Here is a 26,165-nt window from a genome sequence, read left to right as displayed (position 1 = left end):
GTGGGTAGAGAAGAAGTCAACAGTGAGAATATGGGCTGGCAACGCCTGGAATAAGAGGTTACAGAGGGCGTCCCCCGAGGGTGAGGAAGGACGCTCCATCCCCTTTTGATGCTGGAAATAGTTACCAGAAAGTGCTCTGAACAGGAAACGTCCTGCTTTAGCCAGTGCTTGGCTAGAAGGTGTTATTTCTGCTTCCTGTAGAGAGGTCTGTACTCTAATATTTCATCAAAATGGTATTTTTGGCTAGAGGTGGGAGGCTGCGATACCAAAGCAGGGAAAGAACAAATAGGACCCGAGGCTGGCTTTGTGCCTCAGGGGCTTGCATTCTTCCCTCCTGGCCCTCCTCTTTGACTGTGGGCACCCTGACATGGCAGTCTGTTGAAGCCACGGCACGGCAGGACATGCTTTGTAATGAACAATGCGGGAAACCGGGAAAGCTTTTTCTGAGGACACTCTGAAGGAGGGCTTATGTAGAGTTCTGAGGCAATAAAGAGTTCTGAGCTGTGACTCTGAAAAACAAAACAGTGTGGGCTAATAGTGATGTTAGCAAACAGAGGCCCAGCCACGACCAATCCTCTACTCTAGGACAATCGTGTGAAAACACTGGTTTGAGAGGAGGGGAAGAAGCAGGTGGCTAAAAACACTTTTGCAACTTTTTGTGTTGCTAATACTTTAGATTACTTGCTCCTGCCTGAAAGTTTTTAGCTCTTCCTAACCAAGTGCTTTTTAATAATTTCATTGCCATCCCTTTAGTTTGCTCTTCTGTTCCAGGGGTCAAACCAGGAATATGTTTCTTCTTCTGGAGGTGTGGAGTCCCCGGCTTGACCTCTCTCTGCCTTCCCTTCCCCCCACTCCCTATTGGAATGGTGTGCAAATCCAGGGTGATGATGAATCTCTCACCATCAGTCCACACTTTGGGACTAAATAAACTAAAATTAATTCCTCTTTACTGTGGTATTCCTGTTTGTTGAACACTGCTTAGGCTTGGAGCCTCTTAAGAATCTCTTAAATAAGGAAGAGGGTGGTAGGAATTTTAAAAAAAGAAAAAAAAGAGGAATGCTAACTCCTTGCCTTTGGTGGTGCTACGCAGTGCTTCTGCAGGGGTGGCCCAGGGATGGAACAGGCCCGAGGGTCCCTGGTGCCCCTCATTGTCCCACCCTTGAACAGTGGCCGGAGTTCTTTTTCTGTATAACACTTTGGCTCAGGAGGATGGAGGGCATCTCTGTGGCCTTCTGGCTTACGCCATCTTGACTCCTCTCACTTAAGCTTATGAGAAAACATACAAAAGCTGTACGTGGTGTGCTTGAAGTTGAAAGGCAAGTCAGAGTGAACCTGGAATTAAAATTGTGGTCTTCAGCCGGCGCCGCGGCTCACTAGGCTAATCCTCCGCCTGCAGCGCCAGTACCCCAGGTTCTGGTCCCGGTCGGGGCACCAGATTCTGTCCTGGTTGCTCCTCTTCCAGTCCAGCTCTCTGCTGTGGCCCGGGAAGGCAGTGGAGGATGGCCCAAGTGCTTGGGCCCTGCACCCCATGGGAAACCAGGAGAAGTACCTGGCTCCTGGCTTCGGATCAGCATAGCACGCCGGCCGTAGTGGCCATTTGGGGGGTGAACCAATGGAAGAAAGACCTTTCTCTCTGTCTCTCTCTCTCACTAACTCTGCCTGTCAAAAAAAAAAAAAATCATAGTCTTCAAGTTTCTAATTATTGTGGAATCCCAGATGCGTCCTATTCTGGTTCTTGCATATGTGCTAAAATCATCTGAAGGGACACAGTTACTTTCTAAATATCTTTTTGCAAAGGGCTTTGAGGAGGGGTCTGCTTATAGTGTGTCTGAAACACAAGTGAATGCGGATTCAATGACTCTAGACTTCAGATACCTGCAGATCTTTGTCGGAGTCAGTTTTTATGCTCTGTACATAAACTTTGCTTTCCTTCAGGTGTTCCATTTTTACACTCTCATTTCCCTGTTGGGTGACAATGCTGTCTCTTTAGCTCCTTCCTCAAACTCCAAAATCATCTCTCCTTTTGGAGTTTACTTGAATGGTTGGTTCAGACCGTTAGAATCCCCTGCTCCTTGTGCACGGCCTCACTTCCCAGATGATTCTTTGCCAAGATTTACTCTCACTGCCTGTGCATAGGTCTTTCGCTCCATGCATGCCAGGGTAGGCTCCTCCATGTTGGTGTCTCCTCCATAGACAGTGTCTTAATCAGTTCTCAGGGTGGTACCCACGCTTCTATTGACATCAGTGGACACTGGGCTCAACCCAGGGTGGATATTGCTATTTCTATAGAGACTTTTCTCTCTTGCTCTCTGGCATGGCACGTGCAACTTTTCATTCTACCCTGTTTGGTTTATTTGAAAAGCAGAGTGACAGTGGGTGGAGGAGGTTGATTGATTGATCTTCTATCTACTAGTTCACTCCTCAGATGGCCATAGCAGCCAGGCTGAGTCAGGCTGAGGCCAGGAGCCAGGAACTTTATCCAAGTCTCCAACATGGATGGCAGGAACTCAAATAATTGAGCCATCATCAGCTGTTTCCCAGGCACATTAGCAGGGAGCTGGATTGGAAGCAGAGTAGCCAGGACTCAAACCACCTCTCCAATAATGGGGATGCAGGAGCCCCAAGCTGCCCCTTAACTCACTAGGCCATATGTTGGCCCCTCACTCCTTGCATTGATTTCCCACAGTGTTATTATCCATGCTGCGTGGCCTAACAAACCTCATAAATAAATCTGGGTATTTTGTTTGACTTTCTTATTCCAGACCCTCAGATTTCAGGCTCCTTGAAGAGACAGGTGATGTCTTCTACTTATTCTCTCTTCACAGTGGAGAGCACAGAATCACAGGCCTGGTAGCTGCCTGATACTGATGCCAGGGGATGAATTGATTACTCCTTTTCTGCTCAATCAGACAGAAGGGGACATGTCACTGGGAGTTGACAGGCACTCAGATAATCTCCCGTTCTTGAAAGGCTCGGTAGGCATGACTCCAAAACCTACTTGAAAAATAAATGGATTCGAGCTATTTTAATCTCAAAGAACACTTTATAAATTTCCTTCCTAATAAAACACATTGTGTTAGATCTTAAAGCACACATGGTTGTTTGATCCTCCCACTCTTCCCAATAGCGTCCTCTCGTCACCTTCACAGTGACAGCCGGCAAGGGCTGCTCCTTCCAGCTAAGCCAACTCGGGGGAGATAAGCTAAATTACTAGACATGAAGGAAGTAATGCCCCAAAAGGTAAAACATCCTCATTGCCTGGGCTGTCACCCGAGTTCCTGGCTTGGAGTGAGTTAGCCCATTTGGAAGTGTGTCTGCTCACAGATGATGTATGTCACATTCATCCTCTGCAAGGAAGATCCTGTTTGGGATGGTTTTAGTAGTGTAGGAGAGGGCACAGGCTTTGAGGAGTGGTCTGCTTGTGGGGTGACCGAGTCAAAAGTGAGTGCTGATGAAGTGATTCTACACTTGAGGCATTTACACCTCTTTTGTGTTTCCTTTTGTCTCCAGTGCCTAACACAATTCTCAGGACAGTGGCGGAGAAGCCACCAAGATCCTACTTAAAGGGCGCATTGTTTTTTTTTTTAATTTTATATTTTTTTATTTTTTTTGACAGGCAGAGTGGACAGTGAGAGACAGAAAGAAAGGTCTTCCTTTGCCGTTGGTTCACCCTCCAATAGCCACTGCGGCCGGCGTGCTGCGGCCAGCGCACCGCGCTGATCCGAAGGCAGGAGCCAGGTGCTTCTCCTGGTCTCCCATGTGGGTGCAGGGCCCAAGCACTTGGGCCATCCTCCACTGCACTCCCTGACCACAGCAGAGAGCTGGCCTGGAAGAGGGGCAACCGGGACAGAATCCGGCACCCCGACCGGGACTAGAACCCCATGTGCCGGCGCCGCAAGGCGGAGGATTAGCCTAATGAGCCGCGGCGCCGGCCCCGCATTGGTTTTAAACGCAACATCATTGATCTCAATTCTTTGGAAAATTTCCTCCTATCCTGAGAGCTATGAAAAACAGAACCTCAACACAAAACCAAGCCAGATCCTCAGTCCAGACCCCCTTTCCTTTCCTGTAGCTGATGATGCTAAGAAAAGAAGTGTTTTTTCCAAGGCAGTTGGTAGATTGCTTCACAGTTTGGTTCAGGGACAAGATTAGGGAACTAGAATCTTCACATGGGATTGGTTTGAACTGGGTTATGAAAGTAGGTCATCTTATCTTTAGAAACCTTGAATGAAAAGCCAGGAGGAGCAGGAGTGTGTGTGTGAGTGTGTGTGTGCACGATGCACCTGTGTGTGCTTTCACTTCAGTCTTGTTTCGTATGCAAGTCCTAGGAGATGTGCCTTCTTAGCAAGCTTTGGGTCCTCCTTCTTCATCAGGTTAGGGTGTCATCACCAGCAGTGCCTCCCACATATCTTCTGTCTCCCATCCCATTTCAAAAACTCTAAGTTGAATTTTTCAAGACTGCAGAGTGGTGAGCAAAGCATGAGGAACTGCTCCCTATAAAGCAGTGACAGCTCTGGCCTTGGCCAGCTATGTTAGCAGTGGGACAATCTGTTAGGATTCCATGGGACCTACTATTCCTTTATTTTCTGAAATGGAAGAGGTTTCAATTACATTACACTGGGTGCTGGGAGAGATAGCATCCTATAACGTCACAGATCTGGGAAAAGTGTCTGTGTTGGTTTTCCTGCTCCAGGCAAGTGATCCCAGTAGAAACAGATGTGAGCTGTAAGACAGTTATACATTTTCTAGTAACCACATTAAAAAAGTGAAAACAAAAAGGTAAAGCTATTTTTAAAGGATATTTTCCTGAGCCAGATATCTAAACGTATCATCAACATAGAACTTATTGGTGAGGTATTTTACCTTCTTGTTTCATTCTGAGTCTCTAAACTCTGGTGTGATTTTCACAGTGACAGCACATCTGGGTTATTGCTAACCACATTTCCAGTATTCTGTAGCCATAGGCACACACACACACACCATATATATATATATATATATATATTCACAGAGCAAATCCAAACCATCCAAGGAAGTTTGTGTCGGGAGAGGCAATCCACATTTTCATTTTTTTTTTCCTTTTTGGTCTTATAAGGACATTTGTATAGGATACATATTTATCATTCTTAATGTTTCAAAACATTTTTATAGCAGGTGTCCTTAGATTTAACATAGATTATTTACTTCTGGTATGAGTACACTCTCTCCATAAGTGCTATTCAATCTCTAACACTCCACTCACCTTTATCTTTTTGCCTATGGCCCTTACTAGAATTTCCAGAGAATTTGAGCAAGGAATCACACCTTTATCTGTAATTCTATATTTATATTTATCTGGGTGAATGTCTATTCTCAGGTAAATACATCTATTGGTATAAACCTATACAAGTATATGTACAGCTATTTAGACTTGTCTCGGCATTCCCAAGTACAGATGAAATGTCATCTTCATTTAGCAGAGGGAGAGATTTTTTTCATTTGACACAGGTGGACAGTCATTGAGTTATATGCTATTCAGGATGCTATTTCAAGGTGGATTTGTAAAGAAGCAGAAGAAAGGTGTTCCCAGGTGGGAACAGTGGAATGAACCAAACATGGCACCATAAATAGAAAATATAGGGTGTAGTTAAAGAATGATGAGAGCAAAATATATGGGGTTAAGTAAGAAAGATTAAGTATAAACTGGTTGGATCACTAACAGAAGACCCAATTGTTAGTAATTTTAGATTTTATCTTATAAATTCAGGGAATTCTCTAGGTATTCTAAACAAGGGAGAAGCACAATCATGGCTGTATGTGAGAGGAATTAAGTTTATACCAGTGTAAAATAAATCAAGAGGCTTTCAGAATTAAGAGTTCAGAGAAGAAACCAGGCCTCACAGATTAGACGTGCTGTCCAAAGTGTAGTAAGTAATTTGGTGGTTGATACAGACAATGAAAGAAAACCCAGAATAAAATAAGAGCAGAGAAGAGACCTGTATTCACTTGGATAAACTGAGCTACAGTAAATAAAAGATTCGAATGTGCAATGGCTCAGTGTAGAAGTTGCTTTTACCCAAATGAAATGGTACTTTTCCACATGATTTGGTGGGGTGTTGAGCCCTTTATAACATAGTCAGTCACCCGTACTGACATCTTACCTGCAAGTTTCCAAAATCAGCACAAAAAATATTCTTCCATCAGCCATGTTGAAGGAATTCATGTAAATATTTAATGCATCAAATCTGGAACTTTTGCTGGTGTTCCTTGGTTAGAACTTGGTCACATGACCACATCTGATTACAAGTGAGGCTTGGAAATAAGGTCCACTGTGTCTCAGAAGAAGAGAAAACAATATCTTGGCAAATGACCACAAAGATCAAGGAGAGAAACTTGGATAATGCCAACTCTATGGATGAGGGGAAAGAAGGCAAACCGGAGAGTCACAGCAGCAGTCATGATAAAACCATGATGAACACCTGTTAACATCTCATTATATTCCCAGAATTGAACCTTATGTACTTCATGTGTAAGCATCACTGTCATCCTCTGAGGGAGGTACAACTATTTTTATATTTTACTGATGAGTCTTGAGGATATGAGAGAGGCCCTAATTCATACAGCTAATATGTGGAAAGTAATGACTCTGGAGTTCTTGTTTATTAACTTGTGAGAAACATAGGAAGAAAGCAAAATAGTTCATTTGCTTACCTTACCCTCGTTGTAGTAACATCCATGTTAAACATCCTTGTGTAGAATTTAGCAGTCCCAAGATTCCCCTCACTTTTGACATCAGTTGCAAGTTCAAGAATCCGCAAGACTACTCTCAGGTTCAACAATTTACTAACAAGACTCGTAGAACTCACTGACAGTGGTTATACTCACATTTATGGTCTATCACAGTCCTCTCCCAGTGGAGTGGTGGGCAGCAAACTAATTTCCTCCAGCAACCATGTGTAACAATGCACATGACCTGTTGCTAGCCAGGGAAGTTTATCTGAGCCTTGGTGTCAAGAGTTTTAATTGAGGGTTAGTCATATACCAAAGTGGACTGCCTAATGGGGTTCACCTTAGCCTCTTGCCCCTCTGGAGGTCAAGCTGATATCCTATGACCCAAGGCCCCCAAGTAAAGAAACAGTCTTATCAGGTAGGACATTCCAGCTTCTGAGATTACTTTCTTGGAGCTGAGGGCAAAGGCTACATCTATCTATAGGTGAGTTTACTTATCTACCTGATTTTGTTAAGCATGAGGCAAGGCAGCTGTGCAAGACAAGGATGGGTTCTAGGGAAAATGCAGTCTAGAAAGGTTATACTCCATCTTCTTCTTGCATGCATCTCTTAAGGATGCTAATTTTAAAAGACTACCTAAATTTAAAAGACTACCATGTCTTTATAGGCACCCATGCTTCTCACAATTTAATCCTTTGGAGTAGGACATGTAGTAATGTTTCTTAATTCATTTGTTCAGTGGCTTTTAGTCTTTCATCTTTTTAGTTCTCAAAACTTATTAAGCATCTAAATTAACAGGTGCTAATTTAGGTAGGTGCTGGATGTTTGATGTTCTAGTGGATCTTAGATTCTATTATAAAATAATGAAATTAATGGAGATTGGATTAAGATGGTGGAGTAGGGAGGGAGATTGCTGCTTGAGTCTAGAAGATAGTTTAAAAAAAGTGGAAAGAATGCAGTCTCAGGGAAGAGTAAGGGAGAAAACAGCAGAGGAAACTACACAAATTGGAGGATCGCAGTGGATCTATGTGGAGGGCAAGGGCACACCCAACTTGTGACTCCAGCAGCCAAAAGCCTCCACACTGGCTTTGGAGAGTGAGGAGAGACCACACTGCAGCAGCCCAAGCCAGTGGTGATAAAGCTGCAGGAAGGGCGTAGAGGGAATCCGGCTTGGAGCCGCATGGGGACTAGCGTACCTGCCAAACTAGAGGAGATAAAACAAAAGAGGGGGGCATGTTTTCTCTCTCTCTCTCTCTGGTCATCCTGCAAAGACGTCCTGTAACAAGCTGACAGAGAGCAGGTGCCATTTTAGACATATGTAACAGCTGTGCCAGGTGGTGGGAGAACAGACAGGGGCTGTGTACTTGTGACTGTGGGAGGCGTGTGTGCCAGCACTGTGAAAGCACTGAGGCTTCATGGGAGGACTCAGGGTGTGGCTGGGACATTGGGCAGTCACTGTGGGAGGCACCACATGGTCAAGGCTTCCCGGTTACCTGGTGAGGGACGTTGCTGGGGAGTCTGAGCTTACACTCAGGACTGCAGAGAACCTTCGTGTGGTCCTTGTGGCAGAGCAGATGAATAATGTACTCACTGGGGCTAGCGCCAGGGACTGGTCTCCTTCAACGAGAGGAGTTCAGCTCAGTGTATGCCAACAGACAAGAAGAAACCTCCCCCTCTGATATATATATGAAAGGAGATTTACCAGGACAAACCTGGGTGTGTCACCTCAGACACGCCAGCTACCCTGGAGCACTGAACAGAGCTCCCTGGCCACACACACCACAGGCCTCTAGTAATTCCCTGAAAGCAGACACTCCACTAATCCACTCAGACATAATCCAAAGATAAAAGCCACCACAGCAACAACAACAACAACAACAACAACAACAACAACAAAAAAAAAGAAGCCAATGAGTATCTCCACAAATTTTGAATAACAAATATAACAATTCAAGAAACAAGAATAAGGAAACATGACACTCCCCAAACAACACAACACTTTAATACTAGATTGTGAAGATGATGAGATTGAAGAAATGCCAGAAATAGAATTCAAAACATTGACTGTAGGATTACTTAGAAGTAATCAGAAGGAAATACACAAACTAATGAAATCCATACATGACATGAAAGAAAATTTCTCTCATGAAATTGAGTTCTTAAAGAGAAATCAAAATGAAATATTGGAAATGAAGAATTTAATAGAACAAATAAAAAATATAGTGGAAAGCCTTAACAACAGAATCAGTGAAGCAGAAGAGAGAATATTTGACTTAGAAGATAAAGCACAGGAAATTATACACCCAGATACAAGAAGAAGAAATCAGAAAACTGAAAAAACAGTGTTGGGATTCTACACGGTACTATCAAACAACCCAGTATATGGGTTCTAGGCATTCCTGAAGGCGTGGAGAGAAAGGATTAGAAGACCTTTTGGCTGGCACCCCGGCTCACTAGGCTAATCCTCTGCTTGCGGCGCCAGCACCCCAGGTTCTAGTCCCGGTTGGGGTGCCAGGTTCTGTCCCGGTTGCTCCTCTTCCAGTCCAGCTCTCTGCTGTGGCCCGGGAAGGCAGTGGAGGATGGCCCAAGTGCTTGGGCCCCTGCACCTGCATGGGAGACCAGGAGAAGCACCTGGCACCTGGCTTCGGATCGGCGCAGCGCAGCAGCCGTAGTAGCCATTTGGGGGATGAACCAACGGAAATGAGAGACATTATTTGCAAACAATGCAACTGATAAAGGATTAAAACCAGAATATATAAAGAGATCAAGAAACTCCACAACAACAAAACAAACAACCCAGTTAAGAAATGGGAAAAGGACTTAAATAGACATTTTCCAAAAGAGGAAATCCAAATGGCTAACAGACACATGAAAAAATGTTCAGGGTCACAAGCCATCAGGGATATGCAAATCAAAACCACAATGATGTTTCACCTCACCTCAGTCCTTGGACCCCTGCACCCATGTGGGAGACTGGAAGAAGTTCCTGACTCCTGGCTTCAGATCAGCTCAGCTCTGGTCATTGCAGTCATTTGTGTAGTGAACCAGGGGATGAAAGACCTCTCTCTCTCTGTCTCTGTCTCTCTCTCCCTCTCTCTGTAAATCTGCCTTTCAAATAAATAAAATAAATCTTAATAATAAGATGAGCTGATAAATGGGTATGAGAAAGAGAGTGACTCTTCTCTGTGTCAAGAATGACTCCAAAGTTTTTAGTCTATACATTAGGGATGGAAATACTATTTATTGGAACTTAAGGGAGAAGATTAGAATAAGACCAGATTTAAGGAGGAAATCCAGAGGTCAGTTCTGAGATGCTCATTATATATTCTAAGCAGGGACTTAACTGCTGTGCCAAATACCCACCCTCTCCTACTCTTGGTAACCATTTGTCTCCACCAGGCATTTGAGATGTTTCCAGTTTTTTATTGTGACCTGGTTTATAATAAATAATTCTCAAAGGAATAGGATTTAGCCTAGTGGTTAAGATTGTGGTTTAGATGTTGTGTCCTACACTAGAGCACCTCGGTTTGATTCCCAGCAGGTAATTGGATCCTAACGCCCACATAGGAGACTTGGATTAAGTTTATGGCTCCCAGCTTCAGCCCACACCCAGCCTTAGCCACTGAAAGTATTTGGGAATGACTCAGAGGTTGGGAACACTTTTTGACTGGCTCTACCTCTCTGCTTCTGTGTCTCTACAATAAATACATAAGTAAATTTAAAAAAAAAGAAGCAAACCTTTTAATGTGTATAGTTTCTTCTTCTATTAGAACTATTCCTTAGGCTGCATTCTACTTTAAGTGCATGAACATTTTATTTTACTCTATTGCTTCTTTAAATTTTTGTGCAAGTTTGTTTACTTTTTTATTATCCTTAAGATTTATATTGTTAACCTTAACCTACTCATTATGTACCAGGATACTTCAAACTTTCATGGAAAAACAGGGGCCAGCATTGTGGCATACTGGGTAAAGCCACTGCCTGTTTATGTCCTGGCTGCTCCACTTCAGATGCAGCTCCCTGCTAATGGCCTGGGAAAAGAAGAGGAAGATGGTCCAAGTACTTGGGCCCTTGCCACCCATGTGGAGACCCAGGTGAAGCTCCTGGCTCCTGGCTTTGGCCTGGTGCAGCCTTGGCCATCGTGGCTGGCTGGGGAGTGAACCAGGGCTGGAAGCTCTTTCTCTCTCTGTCTCTCCCTGTCTTTCTGTAACTCTGACTTTCAAATAAATAAATAAATCTTTAAAATTTTTGCATGGAAAAGCAGAATTAAAAGATAAGTTTAATTTTGTGCTTGTTGCTTGCAAACTCCTGACTCCCTGAGTCTTGCCTGCTCCTGCCTGACTTCCTTCCTGGCCTGCCTAGGTTGGTGTTTATCCATCTCTCCTGGCTTTTACCCACTGAAATTCTTTACACTTCACTTTCTAAAACAGTTGACAGTGTTTTCACTGTGGTGGGGTTTCCCTAGTATTTGCTGCTGTTATTGTATGTTTAACTTCCTTTTCTTCTGGTAGATTTTACTCCATGGACAATACCCTCATGGCTGGTACCAGTGGTAAGGAAAATTTGTTGAATGAATTAAAGAATAATAATGTGAAAAAGAGAATTTATTTAATTGGCTATAAGTTGAAATTGGATAATGATTTTCCAGTAGCAGAATATTTTAGACTCTGAGGATAGATTTCTTCAGGGAACCTTGGAAATATGTGTCTTGCCTTATTTTTAAATATTGTCTTCATCCAACACTATTTAAAAACTTATGGTGCAAACCTACCATTACTTTTCTCTTTCCTCTGTTGTTGTTCCACAAGCTTATGAGGTGTTGAATGCAAATTGCTACCAGGAACAAATAAATGCCAGTGGAGAAGGAAGCCTTTGGCATAGAAGGAAGGGTGATGATCCTTGTCAGCGTTGCTTTCCTGTTAGGAGCAGTCTTCAGGCATTTGAGACATGTGCGGCGCGTCCTCACCTCAGCATCTCCTTGGGCTCTGCTTGAGCCCTTAACACCCTGTGCCCTGGTCCCTGCAGCTCTCCTCTTCACATCTCCCTTGGGCTGTCCTGGGACTTGGCCTCACTTTCCTTAGAGAGTAACTGTGCACTTGGATCCCATGTCATAGTATACTCTGATCACTCTTTCTTGGAAATTGTGTCTGTAGACCCTGGCAGGAAAATGTGTTCTCTTTGAATCTGAAGACATATATTTACTTTAAACAATGGATAGCACTTGTTGTTTTCCCCAGCAAATGCCCTTTGGTGTGTATTTCTGCTTCGCTGGGCTAAACTGTGAGATTCAGAAGGCTAGTGTGTGGATGTCTCTGGACTGGGTTGTAATACACGTGGCTTATGTGGAAGATGGGTTCCTGAATTGCTTGGCTGTTCTACAGAACTCCTTATTAAAGTCAGCCCCTTTATTTGTCTGGTCAGGTTGTTATAATGAAATACTATGGACTGGGCAGCTTAAACAGTAGACATTTACCTCTCACTGCTTTGGAGGCTGGGAGGGTGAGAGTGCCAGCAAATTCGGTTCCTGATAAGAGCTCTGTTCCTGGCTTCTAGACAACTGCTTTCTTGCTTTGAGCTCACGTGATTTTTCTTGGTGGGTGCAGATGGATTGAGATCACTCTATGTCTCTCTTGCCAGGGGGCTAATCCTATCACGAGGGCTCTGCTGCCATGACCTGATCACCTCCCAAAGGCACAAGCTCCTCACAGCATTACAAGGGGGTCACATTTCAATATATGAATTCTGCAGAGGACACAGTTCAGTCTATAGAATCTCCTTTGTAAAAACGCCCACCCATGCATTGCTTCTCATAAATAAGAGAAAAAGATTTTGTTGTAAGACCTGTGGACATAGTCTTTATCCTTTATAGTTAACTTGGTACAAAGCTTTCCCTAATAGCTGAGCCCATTTTAAGCAAATGAGCAAATGAGCCCATTTTAAGCAAATGAGCAAAATGCATAAATCTTCTACACATCCATCCTTTCCAAGGTAGTGTATTAGAAGAATGGATATTGAATTCTGTTGATGACCCTGATCAAAGATGAGTGCTTACCCGCTCTTCCCAATGAAACACCACATACTTCTGGGCAGTGGGATTGTCGCTCGTTGTGTCACACATCAGGGCGGCTCTGTTTGCGATCACAGGCATGTGAGTAGTTTCAGAAGCAGTAAAATTATTCATTTTGAGAAATTTGAATGAAGGCCTTACTGAAGTAGACAAATTTGTTTTGTGTTGAGTACCAGGCCCAGGGACTTACTAAGTTTTCAAGAAGTCTCTGGCCTTCAAAGAATAATTTACTCATTACTATTGGAAACGTGTTTTGAAACAGTCTTGATTTAAAGTACCCTAACATTGGCCGGCGCCGTGGCTCACTAGGCTAATCCTCCACCTTGCGGTGCCTGCACACCGGGTTCTAGTCCCGGTCGGGGCACCGGATTCTGTCCCGGTTGCCCCTCTTCCAGGTCAGCTCTCTGCTGTGGCCAGGGAGTGCAGTGGAGGATGGCCCAAGTGCTTGGGCCCTGCACCCGCCTGGGAGACCAGGAGAAGCACCTGGCTCCTACCTTCGGATCAGCGTGATGTGCCGGCCGCAGCAGCCATTGGAGGGTGAACCAACGGCAAAAAGGAAGACCTTTCTCTCTGTCTCTCTCACTGTCCACTCTGCCTGTCAAAAAAAAAAAAAAAAAGTACCCTAACATATCATCCTCCTTTTTAATTTTTTAAAACAATGTATTTATTTGAAAGGTAGGGTGACAGAGAGAAACAGAGATCTTCTCTCTGCTGGTGCTCTCCCCAAATGGCTGCAGTGCCAGGGCTGGTCCAGGTGGAAGCTAAGATCTCAGAATTCCATCCAGGTCTCCTGCTTGGGTGCAGGGACACAAACACTGGGGCCATCCTCTGCTGCTTTCCCAGGTGCAGTAGCAGGGCACTGGGTCAGAAGTGGACCACCTGGGATTCGAACTGTGCCTCTGCTATGGGATGCCGGCATCACAGGCAGCAACTTAACCTGCTGAGCCACACCATGGGCCCCCATCCTCCTTTTTAGTTAACTCTCTGAGTAAAGACAAATTTAAATAGAATTTGAGCCTCAGTTGTCTAGAATTTGCGGTGTTCGGCCTGGATAAATAAGATTTTACACTGAACCATTTAGAGGTGTTTTTTCTCTTTGCTGATATATTCTCAAAGATGATGACATCCATAGACGAAGCTGCTATAAACCTAATGTCTACTTTAGTTATTCTCCATCAGCCTTTCCAAATACCTTTTTGTGTTTCTGTAATTTTGGTAGAATCAACTCAAACCATACTCTGGGGGGGTCAAGAAGTGTTTACACTTCTTAGGTTCACAAACTTTCTCTCATTCCAAGTAGAAAATTGAAAGCTTCTCCTTGTATCCCTGGAAAGAAAACTGAAGCCAGGTGGGTCTTTTCCTTGCAGGAGAATGCCGTGAATGGAGAGCACCTGTGGCTGGAGACCAACGTCTCAGGAGACCTCTGCTACCTGGGGGAGGAGAACTGCCAAGTCCGATTTGCAGTGAGTGTGTCCTCTAGCTCTGGGCCTCTGGGTCTGAAGGCAGAGGGGGCCACTATGCTTGCATTTCCACAGTGAGGTTCGAAAGAGCCTGTCCATGTGAGATGGAAAACTTCACAAATGTTTTTAAAGTTTACAGAGGGAGCTTATCGTAGAGTTTTCAGGTTGTCAGTTTGAATGGTTTTGGGATTTGCTTGTGCAGGCCACACCTTGAATACTGATGCCCTGTGTGTGTGTGTGGAAAGAGAGAGAGAGAGAGAGAGAGAGAGAGAGAGAGAGAGAGAATATGTAGGAGGGAGCTTCTGCTTATGAAGACAGCCTGTGCATGAAGGAAGGGGGTGGGGCAATCTGTTTGTAGGGCATGGCTGTGGGAATGGGTGATACTGGGGATGCAGGTGGGTTATAGGGTGAAGACGCCTGTGCTGGCAGTGGGCATGGATGTCTTCTGGGAAGGATATAAATTAGCAATAGTTGGGTAGTTTGGAAACCTTTTGCTTTGTACGCTTTGCTTTGTGTCCCTGTTTGCAGAATCTGTTTATGTTCAATGAAGAAGGCATCGTTGCCAGGCAGTAAGTAAAGTTGAGAAAGTGAAGTTTTTGTGTAGTTTGAAGCTATTGGTCCAAAAGAGAGCAATGGGAAGCTTAGAATAGTAAAGAAGAAAGAAAAGATATATGCCTACATATTGGGGAAATGATGTCATCATTTACAGAATACATAAAAAATTTTGTTATATGAAAGATAGATTCAGGACAAAATGAAGGTCTTTGAAATTGTAAATAAATATATTTATATTAATAGAAAATAAGGAAGAAACTGAGTTTCTGTCAAGGCCTACAGGAAAATATATCTAGCCCCCAAGACTTTGAACAGGCTGCCTGAAATCAGAGTCCTGTAATCACAAGCCTTTACATTGCTTCAGCTGCTTTGACCTCTAGTTTGTGGACTTTGTTTGGCAAACCTTTGAGAATCTTGGGAAGAGCAGAGTTTTTCTGAGTGAAGTCAGGAATATTCAGCATCAGGGAGTTGCCCAGATGAGCGAGCTCTGGATTTGAAGTCAAGAAACCTGGGTTTGAACTCAAGGTTGGCACTCATGGTGTGACATTCAGAACTCAGATTCTTGGGTCTTGGCCTTCTTCTAGGTAGAAAAATAAAGTAGGATTAAATGATTTTAATTTTTGCATCTAACCCAGATCTGTAATTAATCGTTTGAATTTCTCCTAATCTTGTTTTAAATTGAATTGATTCAAATAACAGCATTTCAACTTTATGCATATGTATTTTTAATTAAAGCATAATTGCATGGAATTTGATTAAATTAACTAAATCCATGAGAAGCTCAGCTGTTTGGACTAAAATGCTATAAATAATGAATTAACATTCGGGTCTTAGTTAATTGCATAAACACTGGTCTTGGGATATCAGATAATTTAAAATGGAAAACATGAAAGCCACTCTTACTGAGACGTACACTTTTGAGCAATTGCTGCTGATCCTGCAAACAACGGATGGGCGATGATTTGTTAGAGTTTTGCCTTATCTTCAAATTGCTCTCTTTGATCCTTTTCTGGTCCTTTTTTGAGTTAACTATATCTTTATCTCTGTAAACGAATATATGAATAGACACATACATCCTCCTCAAACCTGTCTTGGTAAATACCACGCTATCCCCTAACCTGCTGTTACGTGGTCATTCTTATCTAAAGGTCAGGAAAAAGAGAATAAAGGAAATTTTAGGTTTCAGTGGGAGGAAACAGAGCCGTGAGGTTTCTCAGTGTCTCTCTGAACCTTCCTCATAATTTCATCCCAGGGTCTTGGTCCTATTAACACATCCGAGCAAGCATCTGCAAGGGAGAGTTCTCGCCACAAAACGTGGTGACTGAGGAAGCAGTAAATCCCTGGTGAAGTTGAAGACCTGGCTGTGTTTCCTTCCTCTGAGTCCCCTCGGGCTCTGTTTCTTCACCTGTAAAGTTGGGGGAAGGTTGTGTTGAGGATCTGGTGAGATGATGCATGGACAGGACCAACTTGGCCCAGTGACAAACATACTGAATTGAAACAAAACAAAGCCATATCACAAGGAAAAAGGACAATTTGCAAAAACTACCCATTCCCAGTATGTATGTGAAAAATATAAACAAAGGCACTCAAATTAAATGGCCATGAGGAGTGGATATCATGTGCCTATAAAATTAGTGAAGAGTTATGAAATAGCAGTACTTACTGCTGATTGGTTTAGGTGAAAATGGGCAGTCCTGTTATCAGCTGGCAGGCGTGTTAGTTGATACACTTCACAAAATTGCCAGTGTGTAGTAATGCATTAAAAAGGTTCCGGTTCTCTCTCCCCAGCTCATATCATGAAGACGGTGCCATCTTTGGGCATTGCACTTTGGCAGAGACATTGGTAAGCAACAGAGTGCCCAAGTTAGTTCTGGGTACAGAACCTTATTGAAAAAAACAGTTAAATAGCATGGGTTATTGAATGTTAAGTAGGGATGGTAGGGAGATGTCTTCCACAATTTGAAGGGCTGCTATGAAGGAAAGAGAAGTAACTTGCTATTGACAGGTGTTAGGAAGGTGGAACTGAGTCACAGAGAATCCCCTGACTCTCTGCTGTGGCCTGGGAAAGCAGTGGAGGATGGCCCAAGTACTTGGGTCTCTGCACCCACATGGGAGACCAGGAGGAAGCACCTGGCTCCTGGCTTCGGATTGGCGTAGCTCCGGCTGTTGCAGTCATTTGGGGAGTGAACCAGCAGAGGGAGGACCTTTCTCTGTCTCTCCCTCTCACTGTCTTAACTCTCCTCTCAAATAAATATGATAAAATCTTTTTTTAAAAAAAGAGCACCACGGATAATTCTAGTGCAGGTGGCCCACAGACCTCACTTTAAAAATGCTGCATGATAAGAAAAGATTTTATTTTTTAAAGTGATTTATTTTCTTTATTTGTAAGATGGAGTGACAGAGAGGGAGGGAGAGACAGAGAAAGAAAGAGATTTTCCATCCACTGGTTCACTCCTCAAATGGCCACAATGACTATAGCTAGGTCAGGCTGAAGACAGGAGCCTGGAACTCCATCCAGGTCTCCCACATGGGTTCAGGGGCCTAAATATTTCAGTCAGCTTCCTCTGCTTTCCCAGGTGCATTAGTAGGGAACTGGATTGGAAGCAGAGCAGCCAGGACTTGAGCCATGCTCTGATAAGGGATGCTGGCTTTGCAGATAATGGCTCGACCTGCCGCACCGCATCCTGGCTCCAAGAAAGGACTTTAACAACTAGAACACAAGAGCTCCAGGCACAAAGAGATGAGTGCAAAGGCAGAGTTCATGGATAACTTCAATGACCGCCTCTCAGAGGTGCTGAGAGGCAGGATTCAAAGCTGGTCCAGACAAGAGGTCAGAAGAGGAAATCTCTGTGTGAGTTGCCCGTTTAAATGTTTCGTTTTCAGCTTTCTTAGACTTGAACAACAGGTGTGTAGGAAGAAAACAAACACATGCATTTATAATTGGGGATTTTTCCCCATTGCCATTAATGAACCACCTTTGAAGAAAAGCTTATTTGTTGGTTGGGTCTGGGACCAAATGACCGTAACCAGGAAGTACCTGCAGGCTTCCAAGCAAAGTATAAGCAATGTGCTAAAGGAAGGGTGCATCAGCCACCCAAGGTGTGCCTTTCACTGCTTACCCTATTTTAGCAAAGAAAATGCCATGAATAGAAGTTTAAAAGAAGGCAGAAATCAGTGTGGGCTGAAGTAGACAGAGGTGGCTTCATGGAAATGGGGCTGAGCTCAGTCTTGAAAGATGGGTAAGATTTATAGAATTGGGGCTGCCAAAGAAGAACATTTCAGGCAGGGAGAGGAAGAGGAGCAAACTCAGAGGCAGGAGCAAGCTCTTAGAAGGGAAGTGGCAGTTGTGAGACAGGCATGACCACACCAAAAGCCGTGTGTCAGAGAAGAGTGGAAACAGGGGTGGATGGGCTGGGGCCTGTGCCTGCGTTTTCTGAACTGAAGCTCAGAGTGCGTGTTAGAAATGTGAGTGCACTGAGGAAGCATGACCATGTAACAGGTCGTCTAAATCAAGCCGATTTTGTGAGTGAGAGTGGTTGCTGTTGGTAACAAGATGGCACAGCCGGTAAGTCACTGCTTAGGGAACCCACATCCTGTGTTAGAGTTACTCTGCTTCTGATCTATCTTTTGGTAATGAACACCTTGGGAAGCACTGGGTAATGGCTTAAGTACTTGGGCTCCTGCCACCGGTATGGAATACCCAGATTGAATTCCAGGTCCCTGACTTTCTGTCTGGTCTAGTTTTGGCTGTTGTAGGCATTGGGGGAGCAAACCAACAGATAGAAGACCATTGAGTGTCTCTGTCTTCCTTTCTTCCTTTGCCTTTCAAATAAAAATGAAAATAAATAAATTAATTAAATAACAATTCCAAAAAAATGTGCTATTACAACTTTAGGGGTAAACCGGAGCTGTATCAGGGGTACTGAGATAGTCATTCTAATTTACGGAGAACTTGGAGCTTATATTTGAAATAGAAACTAAGGCCTCCTGCTGTCTGTCATATGGTTCATGTCTGGGGGCTGATATTGGAAGGTCCTGAAAGCAAGCAGCGACTTTAAGGGACCTTAGTACAATTGCAGGAGACCTCAATCCAAAGTCTCTGGGGCTCAATCACATGATCTTTAAAATCTTTCTTCTATGTTTCTCTCTGACAACAGTTAATACTCTGGAATATCTATGGGCAGACACTTGATGAGATTAAATTCACTCCCACATTAGCAGCCGTTTCTAAATTAGTCACTGTTTCTTTTTCTGGTCTAGAGAGGAGAAAGGGATGCAGGAGTAATGAAATTAGAGCAGAAGGGTCACTTTCCACAGCCTGATCGTAGAAGGAAAACCTGAAATAAAAGTCCAACCAGGAACGCTCGCATGTGGTGACATGTATTTTGATGTCCACATCTTCGTTCATTTATCCTGACAATGTTTATGGGCTGAGCATGCAGCACCAGGAAGCTTCAGCCAGGGTTGGGAGTGATGGCTGACCAGTAAGTGGCAATCTCAACGTTTAGTGCCTACGCAGTTATGGAACTGTTCTCAAGGATGGTGATAGGGTATGCGAAGATGTTCAGCCAAATATTTATACCCAGAGGGAATTACCCCTCTAGTAACCTATAGAGTCCAAAGAAATACACACCTGTTTTTATACTTGAAAGAAACTTGTCTACATTCATATTTAGATTTCGACAATAGCCCTGGTCACATGGACCTGGATAGATCCCGATGGACAGCAGGAAGAGAATAGCCGCTGTGTTGGACTGGCCTGGGTTTGAAATCTGCTATTTAATTTCTGTATGAGTTAACTTTGCACAGATCATTGTACCTTTTGCCTCAGTTTCCTGGTTTAAAGTATCACTTTTAAGATAGACCTCAGGGGCCAATATTGCGGTGTAGCGGGTTATGCTGCTGCCTGCGGCACGCAGCGTCCCTGCTGCTCCACTTCCAAGCCTGCTCTCTACTAATGCACCTGGGAAAGCAGCAGGAGATGGCCCAGGTGCTTGGGCCCCTGCACCCATGTGGGAGACCCAGAAGAAGCTCCTGGCTCCTGGCTTCAGCCTGGCTCAGCTCCAGCTGTTGCAGCCATTTGGAGAGTAAACCAATGGATTGAAGACCTCCCTCTGTACTTCCCCCCCTCTCTGTAGCTCTACCTTTCAAATAAATGTCTTTTTTTTTTAAAAGATAGACCTCAGTGGGCTTATTTCTGAGTGAGCTTTATAGTCACTTATTGCAATTTTTAATTTTTTAAAAAGATATTTATTTATTTATTTGGCAGTCATAGTGGCAGAGAGAGGGAGGCAGAAACAGGAGAGAGCTCTTCCATCTGCTGGTTCACTTCCCAAGTCAGGCCAAAGTCAGGAGCCAGGAGCTCCATCCAGTTCTCCAATGTCAGTGGCATGAGCCACATACTTGGGAAATCATCCATTGTGTTCCCAGGCACACAGTGGGTAGTTGGATCAGAAACAGAGCAGATGGGACTCCAACTGGCACTCTGTTATGGGATGCTAGCGTTGCAAGTGGTGGCTTAACCCACTTGCCACAACACCAGCCTCTTAATTTTACTTATTTTTGTTTTTTCCTTCAATTTGCTTGATTGTATTTCATGTTTTTTGTGGGGAGCAGCCCGGACTGGACTGAGTTACTGGAATTAAGACTTATTCTATGCATCTGCTCTCCCACAATATGGCACTGGGAGAGAAGTAAACAGCTTCCGCACAGCTGCCTCCAGTTCAACCAATAAACTGTAGGACTTGCTCCTGATTGGAGGAGAGCAGCGTACTCGGCGTGTGGGCAGCCGAGTTAGGATTGGCGGAGGAGGACTATAAAGGAGGAGAGAGACGGCATGCACCGGGAACATCTAAGGGGAACACCTGTGCAGCCCCGAGAAAGCCGGCCGGCGGTGTGCCGCTCCCCTGCGGAAGTGGGGAATGTGGCCGGGGGAACTGCGCTTCCACGGAGGTGGAAGGGATAGTAGCCAACCCGGGAAGAACCAGCAGCAAACCCGGGGAGGGCCGAGCAGACGAAAGAACAGCGCAGGGTCCTGTGTCGTTCCTCCACGAAGAGGGGGAGCGACATAATGGTGCCGTGACTCGGATAGGAAACCTAGGATGGATAGCAAACTTAGGAGGGAAGAAACGGGAAGAACTGGGAAAATATCGGAGAGAGAGACTAGCAAACAGCCTAGGGAAAAGCCGGACGAAAAAGGTGCCGGAAGAAGCTATTGAAAGCCTAGGCATAGATTCAGATACGGACTACAGGGGGAAGCTGGGAGAAATCTCTAAGGTCGAAGGCGAAAGTGAAAGCTAGAACAAACAGACTCGGATGTGGACTGTGGGGAGAGGCCAGGAGAAATGAGGGAGGAGTATTGTTGGAGGAAAGCTTGGGGAAACATACCGGGTAGAGAAAAATGTTAGGGAAATTGAAGCCGCGGGGGGCAGGCCGAGGCTGAAACGAAAGCCACTTTGGGATTCTCAAGTTAGCCCGGGAATAGGGGGCGAAAAGTTGAAACCAGAAGCGGAAACGTAAGCCGGATTGGGATCCGTCTGATTAGCCCGGGGAGCAGAGGACGGGAGGCCAAATCGTGGGGCGGAGACGTGAGCTGGGTTGAATTCGCCAGGCTAGCCCGGGGAACTTGGATTGAATGCTAGTGGCGGAGACGCAAGCTACGCTGTGTGACTCGCGGAAGCCGCTGCGTGCAGAGAGAGCACAGGGCGTGAATAGATAGGGAACGCGGGGCTGGCGCGAGGCCGTGGTTCAGACGCAAAGGGGCGTGGAGACCGTGGAGTGTGCGCGCGAAGCTGAGCCGCGCAGAGCCGGGAGCCCGCTGGCGGGGCGAGGCGCCGGGAAGCAGCCTCGGGGCGGGCGCCGCTGGGAAGCCGCGGGGATAAGAGAAACAGAAGTTTAGAAGTAAAATGAGAGAAATAGGAATGCTGGAAGATAGAAGTAAAATGGGAGAAATAGGAATGCCCGGAGATAGAGAAATAGAGAAATAGAAAGGCCTCCCCTCAACATGGCAATAAGAAAGCTTGGATTCGGTCTGCCTTATTAAGTGAGGCGATGAGCACCTGCGGGCGGCTAGCAGCTTATGCGCCGCAGGTCACCGAAGACAGGCACGAATTAACATCAGTAAGGCCTCCCCACAATACAACAATTAGGAGGCTTGGATTCGGTCTGCCTGATTAAGGCGGTAAGCACCAGCAAGCAGCTCGACCAGAGTATGAGCTGCAGGTCACTGAAGATAGGCACGAACCAACACTAATAAGTCTCCCCCACAATATGGCAATGAGAAGGCTTGGATTCGGTTTGCCTGATTGTTAGGGCTTGTAAGCCCCTGCAGGCAGAGCAGAGCATGCGCTGCGGGGCACCGAACACAGGCACGCATCAGCGCCTAAAAACCTCCTCACAACATGGCGAAGAGAGGACCCGGATTTGGTTTGCCTGATTGATAGGACTTGTAAGAACCTGTGGCAACTCTAGCAAGCAGAGCAGAGTGTGTGCCGCGGGACACCGAAGACAGGCGCGTATCAACGCCAAAAAATAAAAAGAAAGGGGGATCTGTGGGGAGCAGCCCGGACTGGACTGAGTTACTGGAATTAAGACTTATTCTATGCATCTGCTCTCCCACAATATGGCACTGGGAGAGAAGTAAACAGCTTCCGCACAGCTGCCTCCAGTTCAACCAATAAACTGTAGGACTTGCTCCTGATTGGAGGAGAGCAGCGTACTCGGCGTGTGGGCAGCCGAGTTAGGATTGGCGGAGGAGGACTATAAAGGAGGAGAGAGACGGCATGCACCGGGAACATCTAAGGGGAACACCTGTGCAGCCCCGAGAAAGCCGGCCGGCGGTGTGCCGCTCCCCTGCGGAAGTGGGGAATGTGGCCAGGGGGAACTGCCCTTCCACGGAGGTGGAAGGGATAGTAGCCAACCCGGGAAGAACCAGCAGCAAACCCGGGGAGGGCCGAGCAGACGAAAGAACAGCGCAGGGTCCTGTGTCGTTCCTCCACGAAGAGGGGGAGCGACAGTTTTTTAAACAGATTTATTTATTTATTTAACAGGCAGAATAACAAAGAAAGGGAGAGAGAGATCTAGAGAGAGAGAGAGCGGGAGAGAGAGAGAGAGATATCTTCAAACTGCTGGTTCACTCCCCAAATTGCCGGGGTTAGGTCAGGACCTAAGCCAGGAGCCCAGAACTCCATCTTGTCTCCCACATGGGTGCAGGGTCGCAAACACCTGGGCCATCTTCCTCTGCTTTCCAAGATGCATTAGCAGGGAGCTGGATTAGAAGTGGAGCAACTCTGACTCAAGCAGGCACTTATATGGGATACCAGGCCACAGGTGGTAGCTTAACCTGCTGTGTCACAATGCTAGCTCTGATCCTGTTTTTAAAGTGTTGGTTCCCAGCCTGGATCTTTGACATCAGGGTCTCTAGTGAGTGGGACAGGGTATGAATTGATTGGAGCAAAATCATTCTGCAGATGATTGTGTGCACTGTCAGGGTAGACAGCCATTGATCAGTTTCATAAGGAGTGTCTGGACCAAATGAGAAGGCCTCATCCTCACACCTGGAAAATAGCAGCTGTTAGGAGGAAAATTGTGTACTTCACAAACATGCGCTGAAGTCCTCTGCACGGGCCCTCAGAATGTGACCTTATTTGGAAGTAGGGTTGTTGCAGATGTAATTAGTTAGATGAGGTCATCCTGGAGTAGAGTGAACCCTAATCCAATATGACAAGTGCCCTTATAAGAAGAGGGGAGGACACAGAACTGCATACACAAAGGTGGCCATGGGATACTGGGAGCAGAGACTGGAGTGATGCCCCTACAAGCCGAGAAACACCAGTGATTCCTGGCTATCATTAGAAGCTCGGGGAAAGGCGTGGAATAGATTCTCCTTCAGAGGCCCCAGAAGGGTGTTCAACCCTTGATTTTGGACTTTTGGTCTCTACCACTGTGAGACAATACTTTTCTGTGGTTTTAAGCAACTCAGCTGTGGTACTTCATTAGGGCAGCACTACAAACCTAATATAGTAGCCATTCTGTTAGGCAAGATACCTTATCTGGCCATGCAGAGACCTACTCCATTGCGAAACTCACAGCTGCCCACACACACGCACCGAGGTGCGTCTAAATCAGTCTCCAGGATTTAGGTTGAGAGGAGAGTGGTTGCAGACAGGCAAATAGGTGTCAGAGCCGAGAGCTGCAGAGAAGAGAGTAGCTAGATGCTTCAGTGCGTGAGAGAGCGCGTAGGTTGGGTAAGAGGAAAAAAGGAACTGTCAGACATCAGAATGCTGTTTCCAAATTTATCTCCTCTATTTTAAAATGTGCTTATGTCATTTTCTTATTGTGGGTAGGCTAATAGGTACTGTTTTACTTTTGCTATTGTTTTGTTCATGTTTTCGCATTTATCTTTGCATTATGGGTAATGTTTGGGAAAAATGACCAACCCCACCCATAACACCTGACCTTGATTCTAAGGTGTCTTCCTCTGCCGCCTGAAGTTTGACTGAGGAGGGAAATTAAGTGCACAGGTGATATGAAGGTCGACAGAGTGGGGATTGAGAGCTGCACAGGGTAGAGGCAAAAAGACCTGGGTAAAAAGTCCAAGCTGAGCCCTGCTTCTCTGAGCCTCAGGCTTCTCTGTAAACCATGATGATCAGATCTAACTCTTAAAATTATTAGAAGGATCAAATTTACTACAATCTGTATATTCTGCCCTGTTTCTTTATGTTTTTACTTATAGTTCATTATCATTAAGTTGAACAAGGTAGTTAGTAGTTTAGACTTTGTAACAAGGTCTTTTTTTTTTTTTTTTTTTTTTTTTTTGGTGTGATTCTATCTAACCCCAGCACTAAGACTTGTCTACCTTCACCTGCCATTTTGCTGCTGTCTACCGTATCCTCATTCGCACTAGGTCACGGTGGTAGTGGTGGTGGGGCAACAGAGTGTGACAAACCAGAGCTACTCCTTCTAGAAAACATGTCGCAGGCTGTGTCTTCTTACTGGCAGATTGGAGGCCTCATTATTGCCTGCAGTGGGGTGTCATAACACGGTGATGCTGGCCACAGCCCTGGGTTCTAGAAGAAAGGTGTAAGAAGCATCCAGACACAGCACCTCTCTGCCCTGTTGGAAGGAAATTTTCAGTTTTCTGCTGTTCAGACGTGAAAATGACTCTGAACCTGTCTCTGCCCTGTATGTTCATCTCAGGAAGACGGGAGCACCAGGCAGCAGCATGTGCGAATGCTAGTTCATATGCACCTGTGTGATGTGGGTGGGAAGATGAGAGAGAATCAGAGCCCAGCATGCATTGCTGGGGACTCTGCCCATCTGTGTATTCAGGTCTGGAAGGTGTACACCACAGAGAGCCAACACTGGAATCAGAATGCACCAAGATCTGCCTGCGTGTTGCTGCTGTTCTGTCCGCCTCAAAATGCTGGTTGTCCAGCGTGGCAGATTGATGATCCACACCCCAGATGGCAGATTGGCGGAGCCGGGTGCAGGCTGTCAGAGGGAGCTGTGTGTGTCGCGGTAAAGCCCAGAAGGCAGAGCCAGTTTTGAGTTGTTTGGGTGCCAGCCTGAAGACAACATAGCCAGGGAGCTGCCAAGGCCACTGTCTGCCAGAGGCCTCTCCCACCGTTAGGATATTGAGGATCCAATGAATCAAGATGACTCAGGGAAGGCATCGTCATCAACAGAGACGGTTTAATAAAAGAATTTCCATGAACAGCCTCTCCGCTACTGACTTCCTAGCTGGTGGAAATCAGTGGAGGAAGGGGGTAGGATCTCCCCTGGGCAGAGGTGATGCTGTCCTTTGTGTCTGGCCAGATGGTTGAGCATTTTCATGAGGCCCTCCGTGTGCACACTGAGAACTCTGTCTGGCACAGGGTAGGCCTTCAGGCAATGTTAGCCATTGTTACTATGACAACTATCACAATGGCTGCTATAACTGCTATTGTTGATACAGAGGTCTGTCTATGCATTGCAGGAGGATGTAATACTAATCCTGCCGCTTCACACAATAGATACTGATAAACTATGTGAGATGTCAAGGCCATGGTTTCAGAGGATTCTTTCTCTTCTAGGTGACTGGGGTTCAATAGTACAAGTGTCTATTTGCACAGTCCATTTTCCCCAAAGCCATATTCTGGAGAACACTAAACTCATATAAAAATAATAAGGGCTATTATTCATTGAAAGGGGCTTGGGATTTTAAGTTTTGAAAGTGTTGATGCTTTTGATATACTAGAGAGCTTATGAAGCTCAAATAAGGGCACACAGAGCATAGGAGCTCTTTTTTTGTTTTGAGGGGAGGATAGGTATGTGGAACCCACTCTTTCCTCCACAGAACCCACTCTTTGCTCCACCGTTTGCCATCTCCAGGATCT

The 26,165-nt window shown here is 45.3% G+C and overlaps 1 protein-coding gene across 13 annotated transcripts in view; it reads left to right on the top strand.

Annotated features, from left to right (window-relative positions):
- Positions 1 to 26,165, top strand: part of DGKI (diacylglycerol kinase iota) — a 504,889-nt gene that overhangs the window by 179,736 nt on the left and 298,988 nt on the right. For 11 of the 13 annotated variants that reach the window (XR_007920530.2, XM_051849034.2, XM_051849035.2 and 8 more), the window contains exon 3: positions 14,143 to 14,238. The exons of 1 other annotated variant lie outside the window; for it this stretch is intronic. Coding sequence is in view for 10 of the 12 variants with exons in the window: in XM_051849034.2 (XP_051704994.2) it covers positions 14,143 to 14,238 (96 nt within the window). In the remaining 2 variants the exon portion in view is untranslated. Of the gene's footprint in view, positions 1 to 14,142; positions 14,239 to 16,597; positions 16,634 to 26,165 lie in introns of those variants that run through there. One more of the 13 variants, XM_051849044.2, reaches the window with a different exon arrangement.

Source organism: Oryctolagus cuniculus, chromosome 3 (assembly GCF_964237555.1).
Source record: "Oryctolagus cuniculus chromosome 3, mOryCun1.1, whole genome shotgun sequence".
Classification (NCBI taxonomy): domain Eukaryota; kingdom Metazoa; phylum Chordata; class Mammalia; order Lagomorpha; family Leporidae; genus Oryctolagus; species Oryctolagus cuniculus.
This window is presented reverse-complemented; position numbering and strand designations above follow the sequence as displayed.